Consider the following 20,494-nt stretch of genomic DNA (forward strand, 5'->3'; position numbering starts at 1 on the left):
GGTGTTTGGGGCTGTTATTTTGCATACTGACTTCTGATTTTATCACACTGTGACCAGTGAATGTGACTTCTGGGAGACTGTGTTTGGGAGAACTTGATGGCCTAAGTCATGGTCAGTTTTTATTAACATTTCACTTTTGCTAAGTTGGGTAACTGTGCTGTTCAGATCTTCTTCAGCTTCCCTGCCTGTAAGTCCTCATTGAAGCCACTGCACTCTGCTAGCACCCAGACACAAAAATCTCCACTCAGGGCTGATTTGTTTGGTGCGGCTCACAAAACACACGCAGGCCAGTGGCTGGCTCTTCCATTGTTGCAAATAAGGTTAATATTGCTGGAGTCTGAATTCTTTTAGCTCAGCTGAATTAGCTGGTACAACCTAGGCTCTGGTTTCAAGTGGATAATCTTGGCTGTTGCAGTCACGGATATTGGTGCTGAGCAATCATTTAAGCGGAGAACTGATAAATTTTCTCATGAAGAACAGTGGGCTGACCATGGCCTGTGTCCTAGCATCAGGCATTATTCGAGGTCCTTTGCCCTTGGTTGTGTGGGTATCACATAACGTCTCTGAGCCTTGTTTCTTTATCAGCTCTGTGGATATGATACCACCTAGCATGCTGATCACAGAGGGTTGTGGTGTGACTCAGCTGAGATCATAGACATAAAAGTACTTTGTAAACTATGAAGAGATCCTCAAATATCAGCTGCAGGTTGAGGGCACCTTGTGAAGAAATAGCAAGTATGGTCTCAATGCATGTTAATTCCCTGTATCCTCTGGAAGGAGCCTGGACAGGGTGAGACTGAGAGAAGCGTTTGGAGGCCCCTGAAATTCTTCATGGTGCTTCTCTTCCTTTCCCTCAGTGCGGGATACGGAAACTGCAGCCATGACCACCCACGTCACCCTGGAAGATGCCCTGTCCAACGTGGACCTGCTGGAGGAACTGCCCCTCCCTGACCAGCAGCCATGCATCGAGCCTCCGCCTTCCTCCATCATGTACCAGGTAAACTCTCCCAAGGCTCCGGGGGCTCAGGAGCTCTGGGGATCCCCTAAGAGGGTTTGCCCTGCAGGCAGAGGGAAGGGGGAGGTCTGCATCTAGAAGGTGGAAGGTCATGAGCTGATGGAGTCCCCGGCGCCCTGGAGGAGCTGAGTGTAAGGAATAGATTAGCTGGTAAATGTACACCAGAGCTATTCCTGCTCCCCGGGGAAGGCTTGTTGATCTGCTCTGACCCCAAATACCTTCCCGGCTGTTCTTGCTGCAGCACCAACCAGGGCTTTGGCAGCTCTGACCTCATGAATTAAATATTGCAATTTAGAAACCCCTAGAGCCTGCCTGGGTAATTACTTTTCCTTCATGTATGTGAGAAGAGCTCTTCAACTCCCCACAGCAGCTAATGGCTCAGGGAAGTCCGTCACAGTTGTTTGCTTTTGTCCAAGACGGCGAGTTTGTGCTAAACCATGATCAGGTGACTCAAAACCGTGATCACCGGGGCCTGGGGGGGAAGGGCGCCGTGCAGCCGGATTCTGCCCTGCAGTAACCCCTGGTCGGGGTGTGCAGGGTGAGCATGCCGTGCTAAGAAAGAATAAATTAATTTGAAATTCTTAGCTGTATTTGACCTTTTGAAAGTTCCTAGACTGTTAAATGAGACTAAATATAGTGCATAATATATTTTTAATTTCGTTCACTGGTTAGATTTATGAAGCACATGCCTGGAGTTCAACTCATAAACTGTTTATTCACATTTTCTAACCCAGATTAAAATTTTAATTATATATATTTTTTTATTATAAGCAATACAGAAAAATATAATAAATAAAAATTTCCTTGTAACTATATACACACACACATTTTTAACATATATGTATATATATTTTAATATAATAAAGGACTCATACTATATATATTGCTCTATGATTTGACTTTTTTAACTTAAAATTTATTTAGGATTTTTCCCCCTACCATATTACAGTGCTACCACAGTATTTGTAACCACCATGTGTTACGTATAAGTCCATTGTATGGCTATACTATGATCTATTTAGCCTTTCAGTGTTAATGGACATTTGAATGATTTCCAGCTTTTTTCTATCACAAAAAAATGCTGCAGTTGCTATCCTCGTGCATATGTATCTGCACCTCAGGTGAGTATTTGTGCAGCTGCTGAAGGAAAGCAGTGCACATCCTAACTTTCCACAGCTATTAGCTGTGGAGAGCGTAAGTCAGCATTTTCTCCCGGGCGCCCAGCTGGGCCAACCTGATGGGAAGCGGAAGTGGGCTCTGCCTGTAGGTGGCTCCTGCCAAGTGTGGCCCAGAGTGGAGAAGATGACAGGGTGATGTGGACATAGCTTTCTGCAGAGATATGGAGGCATTTGTTGGCAGCAGTGTGTTCCCTGGGCACCCAGCCACGTTGGACCTGTTTTCCAATAACGAAATGTTCCCATCCTCCAATTCCCACAGGCTAACTTTGACACGAACTTCGAGGACAGGAATGCATTTGTCACAGGCATTGCAAGGTACATCGAACAGGCTACAGTCCACTCCAGCATGGTGAGTCTCTGACCCTGCCAGGGCGGGAAGGGCTGTGGGCAGCGATTCCAGGAACCCCCTGCTCAGTCAGACCCATCTCCTTAAGCCCATTCTCACACCTAGCCCACCCTGCTCAGTGTCTAGGGCCATGGCGATCCCGTATCTTCCAGCTTTGCAAATCCTGCTCACCTTTAGGGCCCGACTTCATCCCCACTCTTCACTTTCCTGAGCTTCAATAGCCTTCGGGTTAACATGTGATTTGATCCTGCCTTCTTTATACTTTATAGATTACTGGCTGTGTGGAATATTGTCTTTTGAGCAAAACAAAGGCTTCTCAGAAAAGGGACAGTGGTTTTGGAATAACATGTTGTTGACTCGAGGAAGCCGGTGGCCTAAATTGTTCCCAAGCGGGGCCAGCTGTCTAATGGGTCAGGTGTCTGACCCATCTGTGAGGTATCACCCCTTCCCTCTCGGGCTTTCGTGGATTTTATTCTCATGCAGCACCGAAATGTGAGGAATTCCAGATTCCTCATTCACAGGCCGTGCCTTCAGCTTCGTGAACCTTTCTTACTGTATCAGCTATACTCTAAAACCTGGTCTTACCATACCCTGCCCATTCATTTAATAAAGAGTGTGCTCCTGGGACCTGCAGAGATTGTGCTATATGCCGGGCAGGGGAGATACAAGGATAAATAGAGGCCTGTCTTGATTCTTAGTGAGGCAAGTGGGAAATAGACAAGGTTACCGTTTATCAAACATGTTCTATGCAGATATTTTAAATGTATCATCTCAGTCCTTACCTAAACCCTGTGAGGTAGGTTCTATTACAGTACCCATTTTACAGATGAGAGAACTGAAGTCCAGAAAAGTTAAGTAAGTTACGTGGAGTCCTGCCACTGACAAGTGACAGCTCTACCCAGGTCAGTCTGACTATAAAATCTGTGCTCTAGACTACTCTTTGCGGACCAATAAAAGTCCACAAAATTAATGGTAAATGACATGGTAAAAGTACAGAGTTCTTTGTTTTGAAGGGGCTTCAAATGTGTAGGAAAAAGCTTGATGAAGGAAGTAGCTTTTGAGGAGGGCCTTGTAATATAAATATGTGTACATATAAAATATGTAAATACACACACATTGCATTATAACCATATATATATGGTAGTTTAAAATGTATAAGGTACATTCACACATAGTATCATTGGAGCTTTATAACAGCCCTGCAACTTGCAAAGAGATCATTATACCCATTTTAGGGATAAGAAAACTGATACCTAGAGAAGTTAATAAGCAAGTTGCTCATGATCCCACAGCTAGTAAATCACAGGGTTGCACCTGGAATCCAGGACTTAGCTTCCGAGTCCTGACTTCTTTCTGCTGAGCTCTGTTGTCCTGCATATTTAGAATTTTGCGTATCAGAGATGAGATGGGAAGCGCATCCCAGCTGGTGGAACCAACATGAGCAAGAGCATAGAGGCAAAAATTTTCAAGGACTGCCTGGGTTTGGAGTGTAAGGTACACATAAAGAAATCCCCTGGTATTTATGGAAAAATAGATAAGGGTCAGTGCATAGAAGGTGTATTTGTTTGATATACCACAGACTGGGTGGCTTAAATAACAGAAATTTATTTTCTCATGGTTCTGGAGGCTAGAAGTCCAATATCAAGCTGTCAGCAGGGTTGGTTTCTCCTGAGGCCTCTCTCCTTGGCTTGCAGACGGCCACTTTCTCACTGTCCTCCCATGGTCTGTCCTCTGTGCGCACACACGTGTATGGTGTCTCTGTGTCCAAATTTCTTCTCATTAAAAGGACACAGGTGAGATTGGATTAAGGCCCACCCTAAGGGACTCATTTTAACTTAATCACCTTATTAAAGGCCCTGTCACCAAATATAGTCCCATTCTGAGGTGCTGGGGTAAAGACTTCAACGTGTGAATTTTGGAGGGACACAATTCAGCCCATCATAGAGAGTTTTCATTCATTTAAGACAAAATCAAAAGCAATGGAAAATTTTTATCCGTGGGAGAAATATGAACAGAACTGTGTGTGGGGAGTAACTTTCACGTGTTAGTTATGTGTAGAATGAGTTGTGAGGCGGACAACTGAGATAAAGTTATCGCTGGGAGAAGGTTATCTGCATTGGCATACTAAAGGCTGAACGAGGGCGATGGCCTGAGGAACCGCTAAGGACGTGGGTCTGAGAGACCTTGGAGGTGAACTCCCCCTGGCTTACCAGTCACTAGAGGGAGTGGGACTACCCTGACTGCCGTCTCCTAAAGATACCAGGTCAGGGGCACCAATGGGTGAGTCAGAAGGAGGGGTCTGTTTGGAGGGGGATTGCAGTTTCTGTTTCTGCTATAACAGATTATCACAAACTTAGTGACCTAGATCAACACAAGTTTGTTTGCTTACAGTTCTTTCGGTTAGAAGTCCGCCATGGATCTCACAAGGTTAAAGTCAGGGTGTTGGCAGGGCTGTGGAGAGGACTGTTTCTTGGCTTTTTCCAGCTTCTGGAGGCGGCCCACCTTCCTTGGCTCAGCCCCTTCCAGCCAACAATCTCTTCACTCCAAATCTCCACTTCCACCCTCACATCCCAGCTCTGACTGTCCTGCCTCCCTCTTTCACTTATTGGGACAGTTGTCATTACCTGGGGTCCACCAGATAATCCAGGACAACCTCCCTCTCCACCTCAAGGTTTCTGACTTAATTACATCAGTGAAGTCCCTTTTGCCACGGAGGGTACTGTATTCACAGTTGGGGGATTAGGGTGCAGGTATCTTTGTGGGGCCACTATTCTGCCGACACCGGGATAGGGTTGATACGGTTTCAGGTGGTCAAGAATAGGGTGTACCGTTGACATTCATGATTGATGCCAAAACCTCACTTTCTGCCTTGTGCCTTGCTAAATCTCTCCCTAGGGTACCTTATCAGCGGCAAAGTGTCTGCATTCGATACGCACCTTCTTGTATTTCTCCTGCCTGCACTTGGTGAACCTCTCAAAGGGCGGGCTAGCCGGAGGGAAGAGGGGAGGCAGAGGAAGTACACGAACCATGTAATTGGCCAGCTACCTGGAACAGTCAGGGCTCTTTGCTGGAGGTGAGATAGGGGCTGAGTGTCCACAGTGAGCGCCCAGAGGTATAGTCTGTCACTACCAGTCCTGAAACTTGAGCTGAACTCACATTGGGTTTAAGTCATATATGTACAGAATCTTACAAAAGTAAAGGGACCCTAAAGATCCTTGGTCCTGCAGCTGTCATCCTGGGCTCCCCACTGGATTCACCTGGAGGGTATTAAGAATCCTGATGCCCGGGCTCCCGCCCCAGGGTTGATGGTTCAGTTCTGGAAGGTCATGGCCTGGGCATCTGGGGTTTTCTTTCTTTTTTTTTTAATATACCTTTATTGATTTCAGAGAGAGGAAGAGAGAGAGAGATAGAAACATCAACGATGAGAGAGTCATTGATTGGCTGCCTCCTGCACGCCCCCAACTGGGGATCGAGCCCGCAACCCGGGCATGTGCCCTGACCGGGAATCGAACCCCAATCGCCTGGATCCTAGGTCGACGCTCAACCGCTGGGCCATACCCGGCCAGGCCATCAGGGGTTTTCAAAGTTCCCCAGGTGACTAATGTACAGTCAGGGGTGAGACAGTGATTTAGGCCACTCTTTACCTCCAAACATGGTAAAATGTGGGCCTGACAGAGCCAGGACCAGAAGTCAAGTCTCCTGTGGCCCCACCAACGGCTCTTTTCACCATCCCATCCTGACCTCTATGTTCCAGGCATAGCTATACAACAAACCTGGCTGATGGTCATCTGCACTGTCCATGCGACAGAGTCCATAGAATTCTTGTCCATTGCCCTACTCCCAGCACGTAGCGCAGGGCCTGGGACCCCTCAGTGCTCAGTCAAACATTCATTGGATGCCTGAGTTGGGACACACGCCTCCCAGTGGACAGCTTGTTGCTAACGAGTAGACCCTGTTCCTCACGTTACTGTCACTTCCCTTTTTTGACACGTGTTCTGAAGTAACTGCAGCAGGAGGCCCACAATACCCCACCTCTGCCACTGGGCTTAATCTTGGTTCTCTGTTGTCTCAAGGACAGCTCGTTACTGATTTAAAAGTGCTGATTTAAAAGTGTGAGTTGTCGGTGACATTTGCTGTCGAAAACAAGCCTATAAAAAGTAATAAACTCCAAATTAAATCTGTCCTTGTACTAGAAAGATGATATGAAAGGACATGCTATGTGGAATAAAAAATAAATCAGTAAGGGTTCATTTTTATATCAATACAGTTTACAAAAGAGATGGTTTAGTAATATTCTTTTTTACTATGTTTTTTGAGGTAGAACATAAAATTCACCCTTTAAAGTGTACAGTTCAGTGTTGTTGTTTTTTTAATATATTTACCATGTTAGACAACCATCACCACTATCTAATTTCCATCCCCCTGAAAGGAAACCCCAAACCCGTTCGGTCGCTCCCAGTTCCTCTCTCTTCCCATTCCCTGGCAAATGCCGATCTCCTTTGCGCTTCTGTGCATTTGTCGATTCTGAGCATTTCCTCTAACTGGATTCTACAGCATGTGGCCTTTTGTGTCCGGCTTCTCTGACGTGGCATCATGTCCTCAGAGTGAAACCGTGTTGTATATCGTGTCCGCACTTCATCCCTTTTATAGATGGATGCTGTTCCATCCCGTGGCTGTGCCACATTTCATTTATCCACTCGTCAGCTGATGGATGCCTGGGTTGATTCCACCTTTGCTTATTAGAATAATACTACTGTGACCAAATACCAGAGTTCCCGTGTGGACCCATGTTTTCCTTTCTCGTGGGCATTTAGCGAGGAGCGAACTTGCTGGGACATATGGTAGCTCTGTGTTTAACTTCTTGAGAAACTGCCAGACTCTTTTTTCCAGATTACGTTAGTGTGTGTGCGTGCGTGTGTTTTTATTCCACTTAATTCTCCTAAAACTCTCTGAGGTTGTTATTGTCACTAAGTGGAGAATCTTAGGTTCAGTGATTTCCTGAAGGCCAAAGAGCGATCAGGCTGAGACTTGAGCCCAGATGTTTGCACCCTGAGTTCAGGGCTCTTTCCACAGTAGCACTTACTAAGTGAAGCGAGTCACATCACTGTATTTTTCAGATTTCTTTTTCATGCTATTGTCTGTTTCGCTATCCGCTCTGCATTATTTAAAAAAATTGATCTTAATCATTTCCCTGCTTGTGAAATAGTAAGGTAGGCTCTTACAAAAAGCACACACATTATGGGCCTATGTGATAGGGGAAGCGAACGCTCCACAGAGAGCCTGCTAGCCATCGGGTGGCGCATATTCCTCCGAAATATCTTTCATTGTACAGTAATACACTTTCATAATTATTGCTCTTTGCTTGGCTGATTTAGCCTGTCTGCTGCACATGCTGTTTTGCTACTTGCTTGTTTTCTTCTCACAGAATATCTGGGATGACTTTTGTTGTTGGAACAAGCAGACCTGCCGCCTTCCTTATGAGGTGGCGTCCATGTGTGAGCACTGTGGCCTGCCTACAGAGCCCTTGGTGTCTGGTGAGAGTAATCGAGGCCAGTGCTTCTCAAACTTACTGTGCACTCGGGAGGGTGTCACCTGGGAATGTTTCCGAAATGCAGATTCTGATTCCGTAAGCTCAGGCAGGGGCCCGAGACTCTGCGTTCCTAAGACGCCCCCGAGGTGATGGGGGCCGCTGGTCCACAGCCCACACGGCGCGGTGAGGATCTGGAGGCTGTGGAGAAGCCCTGTGGCACCGGCGCCAGTTTCCCCCTGACCAGCGTGTTTTGCTTTTCAGAACGAAATGCTGGAGGAAGGGCACGAGTATGCGGTCATGCTGTACACCTGGCGCAGCTGTTCCCGGGCCATCCCGCAGGTGAGACCGCCCTTCCCCGCTGGCTGCCCGGCTGCCAGGGGGCACTGCCACCCTCCACCTTACTCCCGGTCAGAGAGCTCAGCTTCTCTAGGTGGCAGGGAGAAGCAGGGCCTCTCCTCCAAGGGGGCATGCTGAAAACATTGGGAGAGTTTCCCATAAAACTGTCGCCAACTTCAAAACATAGTGGTTCAGTATATTTTATTTGGAAAACAGTATATGCTAACTGACGACACCCAAACCGCTGCAGAAAGGCATAAAGTAAAAAAGCAAGGCGCCCCCACCTCCTTACCCCCCCCCCCAAACCGACCTCCCAATAGAGCATCATCGCCACGGACATGTTGCCACCTGTTCGTCCGGATCTTTTTCGTTGATTATCATGAATATTTCTATGATTATTATTTTGTAAATAATTATTTACAAAAGTGTGTTGCTTCTTACTTATATTGTTCTGCCACTTGATTTTTACGTTATTTATTTATTTTTTTAATTTTATTTTTGTTTAAAATATTACAGATGTCCCTTTTTCTCCCCAATGACCCGTTTCCCTCCGTTCCTTCCCCCTCCCCAGTCCCTCTCCCCACCATTGTCCGTGCCCTTGGGTTGTGCATATATGCATATAAATTTTTTGGTTACTCTCTCCTCCTCCACCTACCCGCCCTCCTCCATCCCTCTGACATTCGTCAGTCTCATCTATGCTTCCATGTCATTGAATCTATTCTGCTCTGAAAATAACATCCATAATAAAGAATAACATGTTATTCTTTATTATGGACGTTATTTTCATGCTGACACATACAGATAATATGTTACCCTCATTACGCTCATCACATAATTCATGAGTCCCATTTTAAAAAAATCAAAGAGGCACAGATGTGTTCCTCTCCCTTCCTCTGATCCCAGCCCCAGGGTAACTACTTATTAATAGTTTGCTTTGCATCTTTCAGATTGTCTATACCTGTAACATATATGAACAAACGAACGCACACTGTTTTGTTTAACAAAAATGAGATTACGTTACTCTTCCTGTCTTGTACCAGCTTTCGCCTGTCGCTTTATGGTGGCGGTCTCTCCACGTCAGATGACACAGACCTGTCTCATTCCTTGCAGCAGTTACATAATGATACTGAATGAGGGCATCATATTTTATCCATTCAGCCATCGACTGTGGATATTGGGCTTGTTGCTCCTATTTTAAGAATTCCTAAGCAACAGTGTGAAGAATGACCGCGTGCTTACCCTTCGCTCGCTCGTCAGTTCCGGCGGCCCTGTTAGCAGTCGCGGGCGTGCGTGCTGTGAAAGCATCTGCCACGTGATTCTGATGTGTTGAAAACCAGTGGGCCGAGCACGGGGGGCTCTCGGTGACCGAGTATGGCCAGGGCGCTCTGCCCCACGTGTGTCCAGAGCAGCAGACGAAGCGCTTTCTCTGCTGAGGATCTGGCGGGGCCCCTCTAGGATCGGAGTGAGGAAAAGGCTGAAGGAAGGAGACCTTACAGATCAATACAGATGTGTGTACGGCTCCTGGTCATGGTACAGACAAGACTGAAGGGGCGGACAGTCCCGTTCTGAGGACCAGCCGGTTTCTTTCCTGCAGTGTCTGGGGAGCAGTTTTGCCCCCAGGGCTGCCCTAGCCGCCTCTCACTAGGGTGACCTTGTCATTTCTCATCCTAGATGAGGTGCATTCGAGAGTAGAAAAAGGCCCATTAGTAAGACAGCAGGCGTGAACCATGACTGCCCGGGCAAATCAGGATGTCTGGGACCCCTGTCCCCACAGGTGAAATGCAACGAGCAGCCCAACCGAGTGGAGATTTATGAGAAGACGGTGGAGGTGCTGGAGCCGGAGGTCACCAAGCTCATGAAGTTCATGTACTTCCAGGTGAGGAGGCCGGGTGAACCTGGATCAGGAGATTCGAGAAGACCCCCACTCTCCTGGACACACGGGTCTGGGTGTGTGGCCATGATATTTATTCATTCATTTTTAAGTGTCCGGGACAGCCCCCACCCTGCGTGTAATTTCCATCCTAGCGAGCACACGATTGTGTTCTGGGCAGGCGGAGAGACTGACAGCAAACAACACACAATAATTCTCACGGCATAATACGTGCTATGAATAAAATAGCATTTTTTAAATCTCTGGGCTGGAGGGCGTCTGCAACATGAGTGCAGCTTTAGGGCCGGCCCCTCAGGAGGTGGCATTTGAACTGAGATCTGTGTGATGAGAAGGCTGGTGTGTGATGATCCGAGGAAGAGGGGGTGTCAGGCAGGAGGAACTGTCAAGGCCAAGGCCCTGAAGCCTGGAGGAGCCTAACGTGTTTAAGAAACAGAGGGAAGCCAGGGAGGCTGCCGGGTGAGAAGGGGGGGAGGTGATAAAAGGTGAGGCCGGAGGGCAGCCAGGGACCCAGTCCTGCAGGGCACCGTAAGCCATGAAGCAGGACGTGAAAAGAATATGTGAATTCTATTCAAGCACCACAGAAGCCCCTGGAGGTTTCTAGTGGCACGATCTGGTGTGAGGTTTTACTGCATCTGGCTGCCGCGTGGGAAATGGGTGGGAGGTGGGGGCAGTGCAGATGTGAGAGGTGGGAGGGGACAGGAGTGACAGCAGGGACACCAGCTGGGAAGCCAGGAAGAGTGATCATTTAATGGAGAAAAAGAGAAAAGACAGCCAAGGGCTTTCGAGAGGGCAAACTAGTTTTCAAAAAAATGAGGGCAGCTGGTTAAACAGAAATAACCAAGGAAAATTAAGGCAAACAGGTTGATTGTTATGCTCAGGAATGCAGGCTGAGCGCTTTGAGGCCAGTCTACCCAGGGCGGAGGTCATGCCGCATACCCTTCCCTGCACACGCTCCGCTGAGAGCTGAGCCTCGTACAGAAATAGACTTCCAGGCGCTGGCCGAGTGTGCTGGCCTCCTGGGCGGGGGTGTGGTGTCTGGGAAGGTGCAGTGCCTGCCGCCCGGGGCAGGAGCGCTGGCCTCCGAGGCAGAGAGACCCCAGGCTCCCCCGCACTGCGACTGTGTGCCTCTGAGTTATTTAGCACCTCTGACACCTTCAGTTTTTTCCCCTTGGAAAAAACACCTATTTCACGGCCTATTTTTAAAAAGCCAAGTGGAGCCCTAGTTACAGAGGAAGTTTAAGACGTTGAGGCTGCTGTTATTAGCATCAAGGACTCTTTAGGAAGGAAGGCCCAAGAAAGACGAACTATCCAGAAACCGAGAAAGGCTCTGAGATCATCAAGAGATGCACTGTTCAGTACAGCAGCCCCATGTGGCTATTTACAGTAATTATAATTAAATAAAATGTAAAACTCAGTTCCTCCATTGCCCCAGCTAAGTGCTCAGCAGCCACGTGTGATGAGTGAGTGGGTCTCGTATTAGTTGTTGTAGACACAGGAAGTGTTGTTGGACTTGGGCTCTGGAAGGAAAAAGTGTCCCCTGGTCTGGTCTTCGCAAGAGAGGAATTACTGGCTGGTGGGTATCCCAGCCTGGGGGGAGGAGAGCATGTGTACCGAGTAACTTATCTCCCCTCCCCTCCGTCTCGTCTGCCTCCCCCCCTTCCCATCCCTCTCTGTCTCTCTCTCTCTCTCTCTCTCTCTCTCTCTCTCTCTCTCTATATATATATATATATATATATATATATGTATATATCGATTACTGCTTTAGCCTTGTTTCATGATTGTTGTTCAACTGCTTTTATTGGTAACAGATCTGTTGAGATATAATTCACATACCATGTAATTTGTCCGTTTAAAGTGGACAATTCAATGGTTTTTAGTACATTCACAGAGTTGTGTGTCCATTACCAGGGTCAGTTTACAACATCTTCATCACCCCAAAAAGAAATCCCATTCCCTTTCGCTATCACCCCATTATACCCCCATCCGCCCCAGCTCCAGGCAAGCGCCTTCCCTACCCCTTTTCCCGCTTTCTTTTCCTCAATAGCACATGTCACACTGTAATGTACAGAAGTAGTTTATTTTGTTTTCTGTCTCCTGTCACTGAAATATAAGCCCCTGAGGTAGATTTTATTTTTTTTCAGTTTTGTTCCTTCTTTACTCCAGCGACTAGAATAGTGCCTAGTACGTAGTAGATACTCAGTAAATGCTATTTATTGGGTGAATGAACCTCTCTTTCTGAATGTCTCTCTTACTCTCTGTCTCTGCCCCCTTATGTTGTGGTGCCTGGCACTGTCCTAGGTGCTGGAATACAAAAATGAGTAACACACAATGCTTCCCTGCAAAGGCCTGACGAAGGAATTCACTGGTCCAACTCACTGGGGCGGTGGGGAGAAATCAGCTTTGGATGGATGTAGGGACTCCTCGGAGGGAGGCCTCCTGGCGGATCTGCCTTTCTCTAAATGTCCAGGCTCTGACTAGGGCCCCAGGGGAGCCCTGAGCCTGCTCCCCACCTGGGAGCGCTGTGACCCGCGCCCACCCTGGGCTGCCCCAACCTTACTCATGCCCCCTGCCTGCAGCGCAAGGCCATCGAGCGCTTCTGCAGCGAGGTGAAGCGGCTGTGCCATGCCGAGCGGAGGAAGGACTTTGTCTCTGAGGCCTACCTCCTGACGCTGGGCAAGTTCATCAACATGTTCGCAGTCCTGGACGAGCTGAAGAACATGAAATGCAGCGTCAAGAACGACCACTCGGCCTACAAGAGGTCAGCCCCCCGCCCCCACCCCTCACTTCCCAGGTAGCAGGCCAGGGGAAGGAAGAAGATGGAGCCCTTCTAACAGGCTCCTTCTCCAGAACCAGCCGAGCCACTCCCCACGCACACAGGGAGGGGGTGGGTGGGCCTGTTTTTGCAGTTTGAGGAGTAAGGTACAGAGCTGAATCCTGGGAGAACTGGGTTTTCTGTCTCAAGATGGAATCGGATCCTCACTTCCCTGGCCTGCAGAGCAGCAGTGTCCTCTCTTGTGCCGTAGAGGACAGGACCAGTAGGATCATCATAAAATGGTCACATTAGTCATTCCTGCAAGACTCAGAAAGCCAGTTCATGAAAGATGGGATGGATTGGCTCCCAGAGCTGAAAAGTCCCTGCGTACCTGGATCTGGGTACCCAGATGATGCTGGTCTGCTCCCCCCCTCCCCCCCCGCCCCTTCAGCTCCACTTTTCTCCTCGATATGGGCTTATCTCAGGGAGACCGTGCCCTGTGGTGGCCTCCTTGGGCCCATAGCCTCCCCAGCTTCATAGGAAGGAGAGGATGCTCCTCCTTGAAAATACTTATGCAGAAGACCCAGGGAGGGTTGCCATCGCTCCAGCTAGGCCCTGTGCTAGGTCCCTCATCAGTCACTGTGGTGGGTGGGGGGCTCCAATTGTACAGGTGCTCACCTGTGGGGTCACTTGGGGGTCAGTGTCAGCTCAAGAGAGAACTAAGAATGGGGAAGGGGCCATTTCTCTCCAGAAATCAAGGTACAGCCACTTCAAAGTGGGGCAGGGAGTCAAAAGCAGCAGATTTCCTGTGTTGTCTGGACACGTCTTAGGAAGGATTTCTGGGTCCCTGATGAAAGAGCCCCTCCTCCTGGAACCACATTGCTCTGGGGCTCCAAGGTAACTGGAGAGAGCAGGAAAAGACTGATTCTCAAAATGCTATCTTCCCAAGTGAGCTGTGAACCCTGGGGTGCCCAGCAGGCAAAGCCCCATCTCAAACCTGACTCAGAAAGGGCACCTTTCACGAAGGTTCCCAAGGTAGGCTGGAAAAATCTGGACTGCCACAGTCTCTCCCTTCCCATCCTGCGTGTGTTCCCCACACCCATCGTCCCTTCACCTGCAGTCCCGACAGGTTAAATAGACTTTGGTTTTCTGTGTAATACTTTGCTTTAGAAACATTGAAGTTTTTCAGTAAAGAACATAATACGCAACAAAAACAAAGCATCCTGCCCCGGTTCTGCTCTGTGACTGTGCAGTTCACTAGAGATCACTGTGCGGCCCAGGGATGCTCATTTCAGTCTGTCTTACACCTCTGGCTGGTGGGTAGGATGCTAGCTGCCCTTAAACTTGGAGTCTGAGCTCCAGTGCTTTCTGGCCTCTTAATTTCAAGTACCCTTATCACAAGCGTATAAACAACTCTAAATGACTCCAGAACATACGCTTTCATTGACATTAGTCACCTGTGATGTCAGAGATGGTTAACCTCGGGGCAGGGTAACTTGGGTCAGGTGGAGTGGGAACCCATGAGGCCTGTTTAGGCTGGTTAGCTTGAGCGTTCCTCTCTGTCACTCCTGTATTTCAGGGCGGCACAGTTCCTGAGGAAGATGGCAGACCCCCAGTCTATCCAGGAGTCGCAGAACCTTTCCATGTTCCTGGCCAACCACAACAGGATCACCCAGGTGAGGGCAAACTCCATGGTAGTCCTGGCTTGGTGTCCTGGGGCACAGGCAGGAGCCTAGAGTTGGGTGGACCAAGAGCAGAGGAGCTCAGTTCAGACCTAACACTCCCACTGCCCTACACCAGAATTAGGCTGGAGACTGGACTCTGATCCCAGCCACAGACAACCCTTTCACCCTCCCCAAATTTCGTCCCCTGAACACCTCCTCAGCCAGTATCCTGCCCGCACATTAGTGTAGATTGAAAGCATGGGTTCTGGAGTTAAACAGCCTTGTTTCCTAACCCTAGACCCTTCACTGACCCATCATGCGACCTTGGGCAATGTCTGAGCCTCGGTTTTCTCATCTGTAGAATGGGACTGTTATTTTAAGAATACTATGAGGATCTATCTCATAAGACTGTTGTTAAGAAATAAGTGAAATACTGTACAAAAAGCCCTTAGTATGCAGAACCTGACAAATGGCATGGACATAAAAGATGTAGCTATTATTACTGCCACGACTTGGCCAGGGCACCCCCATTCAGCTATGGCTCTCACACTCTGTCTTATTTTATGTAACCTGTGTTGCTCATCTGTCAGTTCAGCCTAAACAGCAAGAATGCCAGCAGGACCCAGGCTGAATGGGGCCCTCCATCTTCAAAGGGTTTTCAGGTTCAAATCTCTCTCAGGGCTGCCGCTGGCTTCACTGGGCCCTCCCTACTGTTTGTTAAATGCAAAAGGCTGTCAGCTTTGAGGCTCTGGGTTTCTTTCCTGGAGATGCCGCCCCATGTTGTCAGATCCTTGTGGTAGGAGAAATGTCTTTATACTGCTGTGTCCTGCCAGGAGGGAGACTCCTGCTGGCCCCGCTCTCCTGCACTGGGTTGGGTCATTCCCCCCATCATCTGAGGAATTCATGGCTAACTCCATAGCCTCAAAACTAAACTGAGATTACCACAGGCGTTTTGCTGTGAAGCTGAACTGCTTTTCAGCTCAGCCCAAGAAAGTACTTTCTAACCATCAACACTGCCAGAAAATAAAATGGAGGGCCCCAAGGGGAGTAAAGTTCCCTGCCCAGGGAGATGTGCAGGAGCTCAGACCAGCTACTGTGAGGACATTGTGGAGGATGCAGGCTCCCCTCCCCCTGGTGGTCAGCTTGGGAGGCCGAGGGGCCTTTGGTGGTGCGGGTGAGGAGAGTGCAGGAAAAGAGCCAACCAGAGGGGGCGCTGCTGTTTAGTGTCTCCATCAGCAACTGGAAGTGATCCCAGGCTACGAGGAGCTGCTGGCCGACATTGTCAACATCTGCGTGGATTACTACGAGAACAAGATGTATCTGACCCCCAGCGAGAAGCACATGCTCCTCAAGGTACAACCCCTGTGGTCACCCGCCCTAGGGCCCGGGCTCACCCTCTTACCTCCTTATTTAAAATCATTTTTTAAAAATAATATTTATTTTTTCTTGCTTAAACATTTATATAGACCGTGCTGCATATAATGTTTTGTAACCGTTTTTTTTTTCCTTTTAATATGTCATGTATACCTTTCCAGACGTCATTACGGATATTTCTGCAATGTAATGGTTAATGGCTGCCGAGTATTCCATTGTATGGGGACATGGTTATTTAACAAATCCCCACTCATTGGATATTTGTTTGTTAAACTGCACTGAACACTCTTATAGCCCAGCCTTTGTGTACATACCCTTGTCAGGTCAAACTTCCAGGAGGAGAAATGACCAACTCAACAGGAAGGCAAAATCTTCCAGCATTTGCTCTGTTTTGCCAAAAATCATCACATTTGATCCATCGATTTACAAGTTTGAGTTTTAAATTTTCAAGTAATATTTCTCATTGTAGAAAATCTGAACTATACAAAGAAGCACACAAAAAATTAAATCGTTCACAATCTTTCCATCCAGAGGTGACACTTTTAGCATTTTAATGTATTCCCTTCCCATTTTTCTCTGCTTAGGTATTTTCAACATATGCAGTATACATAAATTATGCATGTGTAAGCTCTTTCCTTTTTATTAAATGTATTGGAATATTATGCAGCTGATAAATAATGTCATATGGACGAACTTTCCTTTCTTGAGCCATATTTTATTGTTAGCTGCTTAGGATGTTTCTGATTTCTCTCTGAAGCTGTAGTGCTGAAATGAACAACCTCCATATTCTTTGTACACACGGCATAGCCCCTTTTGATTTTTTTCTTCCCAGAACCTCACCTTTCAAAGGTCTCCTGGTGGTTTTCACTTTTCTTCCTCTCACCCTTGCTGCTCTAAGCATCCCAGGCCCGTTGGAGTTCTTCCTTACACTTCCGTAGCACCGGGACGGAGTCTGCAGGGCTGTGTGACCTGTGACTTGCTCACTCTGGCTTCCCCTGCACAGCCAGAAATCTGGAGAAGGCCCGCGGCCTCTCTCAGCGCCAGTGCTGTGCCCGGACAGCTACCATAGCTCTCCCCAGAATTGCTGCTTCCACAAACTGGGGTACCAATTTCCAGTCCGCAAGCACTCTTAGATGCTGCTGTCGAATTCTCAGACCTCCCTTTTCCCTCACCTGCCTTTAATCCTTAGACACCACAGCTTCTCAGCCTTTGTCCTCAATTTCCTGCATCTTCAATCCCGCCCCAACACTGTTTGGCTCTTGCACGGTTCTGCGGTTTGTTAGCGAGCACAGGTGCCAGTAGGGGGCGCTGTTCACCCCTAGCGGAAAAGTGACACTCACCCCGCAGAATGACAACATGCAACTTTAACAGTCCTCTAGTTCCCTCCGTTATGTGTCCAATGTGACTTACCCATGGTCACATAGCAACTGCGAGCCAAGGGAGGCTCCCTGTATGTTTGACTAAAAGAACAAAGCAAGCCAGCATTCTGGAAATGATTAAATGGACTGGAATATCAAGAATTTGCCAATTAGGCATTGTTAGGCAAAAAGAAAAAGTTTTTTAAAAGAAAATAAATAAAATCTCCAATGGCTCATTGGGAATCTTTACCTTATTATTGTTTCCTTGGGGAAAGAGATGAATCGTTTTACATTCATTCAATATTTAGCAAGTATTCCTCAAGTGCCTGAGATGTGCTGGACCCCAGGGATGCAGCAATAGCACCACTCAGTCCTCTCTCTCAGGAGGGATCTCAGTATGTACATGTTGTCAGACGGGTCCAGATTCCCATCCTATCTCTGCGGTATACTCACTGTGTGACCTTGGCAAGCTGTCTGACTTCTCTGTGCCTTCAATTCCTCATCTATAGAACAAGTTTATTGTGTTGAACTTGACTTATAAGATTATCATGAGAATTAAGGATAATGCCTGTGAAAGCCCTCAGCACAGGCTCTGACTCATAGTAAGGACTCAAGAAGTGGCCACCATAATCATATACTAAACTAAGGAGCCATCTGCATTTCTTCACAGAAATCAAATTTCAGGTTGAATTTAGACCTATGTGGTCTTTTTCTATTTGAAGACACATGAGTTTTTGTAATAGAATGTATAGCTACAGGGTGTGTGTGTGTGTGTGTGTGTGTGTGGTATGTGCACATGCACAGACCTACTTTTTTGGTTTTTTGAAACTTTTCTGTCAAATGTGACCTGCCCCTTCTCACTCCAGGTAATGGGCTTTGGTCTCTACCTGATGGATGGAAATGTCAGTAACATTTACAAACTGGATGCCAAGAAGAGAATCAACCTCAGCAAAATTGATAAATTCTTTAAGGTCAGTGCCTGGGGCTGGGGCTGGGGCTGGGCAGGGGCCAATGGATGGCCTCTCCGGAAAGAAATGAAATTAGCCAGCAAGCAGTGGGGCTTGTTGACTGGGCTGTAGTTCTAAAGGCCTCTGGAAGAGGAAGACAGAATGGCAGGGCCTCCAGCAGCCCTGGGTAGAGGAATCTACGCTAGAAGGCAGCCCTGTGGCATCAAACATGGTTAAGTCTCAGGATTCAGCTGGGATTTGCCTGGATCCTGTATGCCTACCACATTTCCCCCTCCCTGAAATCCCTTGCCATGCAAAGAAAGAGGTTCATCCCAGAAGACAGCGCCTGCTTTTTTTCACTATAAATCAGAGCTCACAGAAGCAGAAGGATTAGACTGGATTTTAAACTGATTGACATTTGCAAAATCACAGCCTCTCACCTGCCCACCAGAGGCCAGTCTCTTCCAGTGCCCCAGCGATTTCATCTTCTCACCCCAAATCTTTAAAAATAAAACATTGTGGTTAAGCTAAGCCTTTGAGGTTTCCACCAAGGGATTTCCTACTTTGGAATTGAATTCTGTGTTGTCAGTTGGTTCTAGCATTGGGCACTGCAGACATGGGGTGGAGCCTCAGGGGCTAGATATGGGAATGCCAGGCTTAACATTCAAAACAGAACCCCCTCCCAGGTGTGACATGGGGGACACCAAGCTGGGCCTGAGTCCTGCCAATTCTTTGAGGTTAAGGGGAAATAAGTCACCCAAAATCATCTGTCCCTTGGCTTCTTTTTGAGGCTGGAACTTTCACTTTTCTCCAGAGCTGCTCCAAATGAAAACAGGGCTTATCTCGGGAGACCCTTGCAAAGTCTGTCTCTGCCTCCATCAGCATGATGAGATGGGTGGAGTGGAAGACTAGAGCATCGCTTCCAGCGGGCCAGGCTTTAGTCCGACTCTGCCACTTAGTAGCTGGATGACTTTGGGAAAGGTCACGAAACCTCGGAGACTGAGTCCCCCAGCCTCCTGTGAGTGCTAAGGGGGTCTACTTTATAGGGTTCCCTCTAGGGTTCAGTGGGGTTACATAGGTAGCCAGAGCCCTGGCTCATAATCCTGGCTCCTTGACTTCTAGCTGGTCTGACTTTATGGAAAAAAAAAGCACTCAAGCTCCCTGAGCCTCAGTTACTTCATCTCTGAAATGGAAATGATAACAGTACTGACCTCAAAGGGTTATTGTATAGCTTGAGATACTATTTTTTGTTTTGTTTAAAAGACTTTATTATTATTATTATTTAATTTTATTTTTGTTTAAAATATTACAGATGTCCCTTTTTCTCCCTAATGACGCATTCCACCCCATCCCTTCCCCCTCCCCAGTCCCTCTCCCCACCATTGTCCGTGTCCTTGGGCTGTGCATATATGCACATAAATTCTTTGGTTACTCTCTCCCCCTCCGCCCACCCGCCCTTCTCCATCCCCCTGAGATTCGTCATAAAAGACTTTATTTTTTAGAGCAGTTTTAGGTTCACAGCAAAGTTGAGCAGAAAGTAATGAAGATTTCCTTATACCTGCCACCCCTCCCCCCACTCATGCACAGCCTCCCCCATTACCAGTATACCCCATGGAGTGGTGCATTTGTTATAATTGATGAACCTACATTGACCCATCATTGTCACCCAAAGTCCATAGTTGGCGTTAAGGGTCACTCTTGACATTGTACATTCTATGGGTTTTGACAAATGCACAGTGACATGTATCCACCACTATGGTATCATACAGAGTAGTTTCTCTGCCCTCAAAATCCTCTGGTTTTGAAGTGCTTGGCAAAATGCCTAGGATGTCAGAAGCAGACCATAAATGCCAGCCTCCCCGCGCCTCTCCTGTTCTTCAGATGGGACTTGTCTGCCCTCTGGTGGTAGGTGCCATGATTTCAGTGACTTCACGCGAGTTTCTCAGGAACACTGCACACGGCCAGCAGCAGACCAGGCAGCCACTCCTAGCCCAGAGTTCCAAGCAGGAAGGATCATCTAATCCAAGGAAAATTAGAGCAGAAGGGACCCTGCCCTGGGAGGCAGGCCATCTGGCCCTCCTCCTTGACCCGCTCTGCCTGCTG

General features: G+C 47.8%; 1 protein-coding gene across 1 annotated transcript in view; it reads left to right on the top strand.

Moving 5' to 3' along the window:
- Positions 1 to 20,494, top strand: part of CYFIP2 (cytoplasmic FMR1 interacting protein 2) — a 100,267-nt gene that overhangs the window by 12,133 nt on the left and 67,640 nt on the right. Inside the window, exons 2-9 of the mRNA XM_087816945.1 lie at positions 858 to 997; positions 2,453 to 2,542; positions 8,331 to 8,408; positions 10,180 to 10,281; positions 12,873 to 13,054; positions 14,628 to 14,724; positions 15,937 to 16,065; positions 18,311 to 18,415. Coding sequence (XP_087673071.1) covers positions 881 to 997; positions 2,453 to 2,542; positions 8,331 to 8,408; positions 10,180 to 10,281; positions 12,873 to 13,054; positions 14,628 to 14,724; positions 15,937 to 16,065; positions 18,311 to 18,415 — 900 coding nt within the window. The 5' untranslated portion in view covers positions 858 to 880. The remainder of the gene's footprint in view (positions 1 to 857; positions 998 to 2,452; positions 2,543 to 8,330; positions 8,409 to 10,179; positions 10,282 to 12,872; positions 13,055 to 14,627; positions 14,725 to 15,936; positions 16,066 to 18,310; positions 18,416 to 20,494) is intronic.

The sequence above is a fragment of the Miniopterus natalensis genome, chromosome 4, assembly GCF_054644295.1.
Source record: "Miniopterus natalensis isolate mMinNat1 chromosome 4, mMinNat1.hap1, whole genome shotgun sequence".
Taxonomy (NCBI): Eukaryota; Metazoa; Chordata; class Mammalia; order Chiroptera; family Miniopteridae; genus Miniopterus; species Miniopterus natalensis.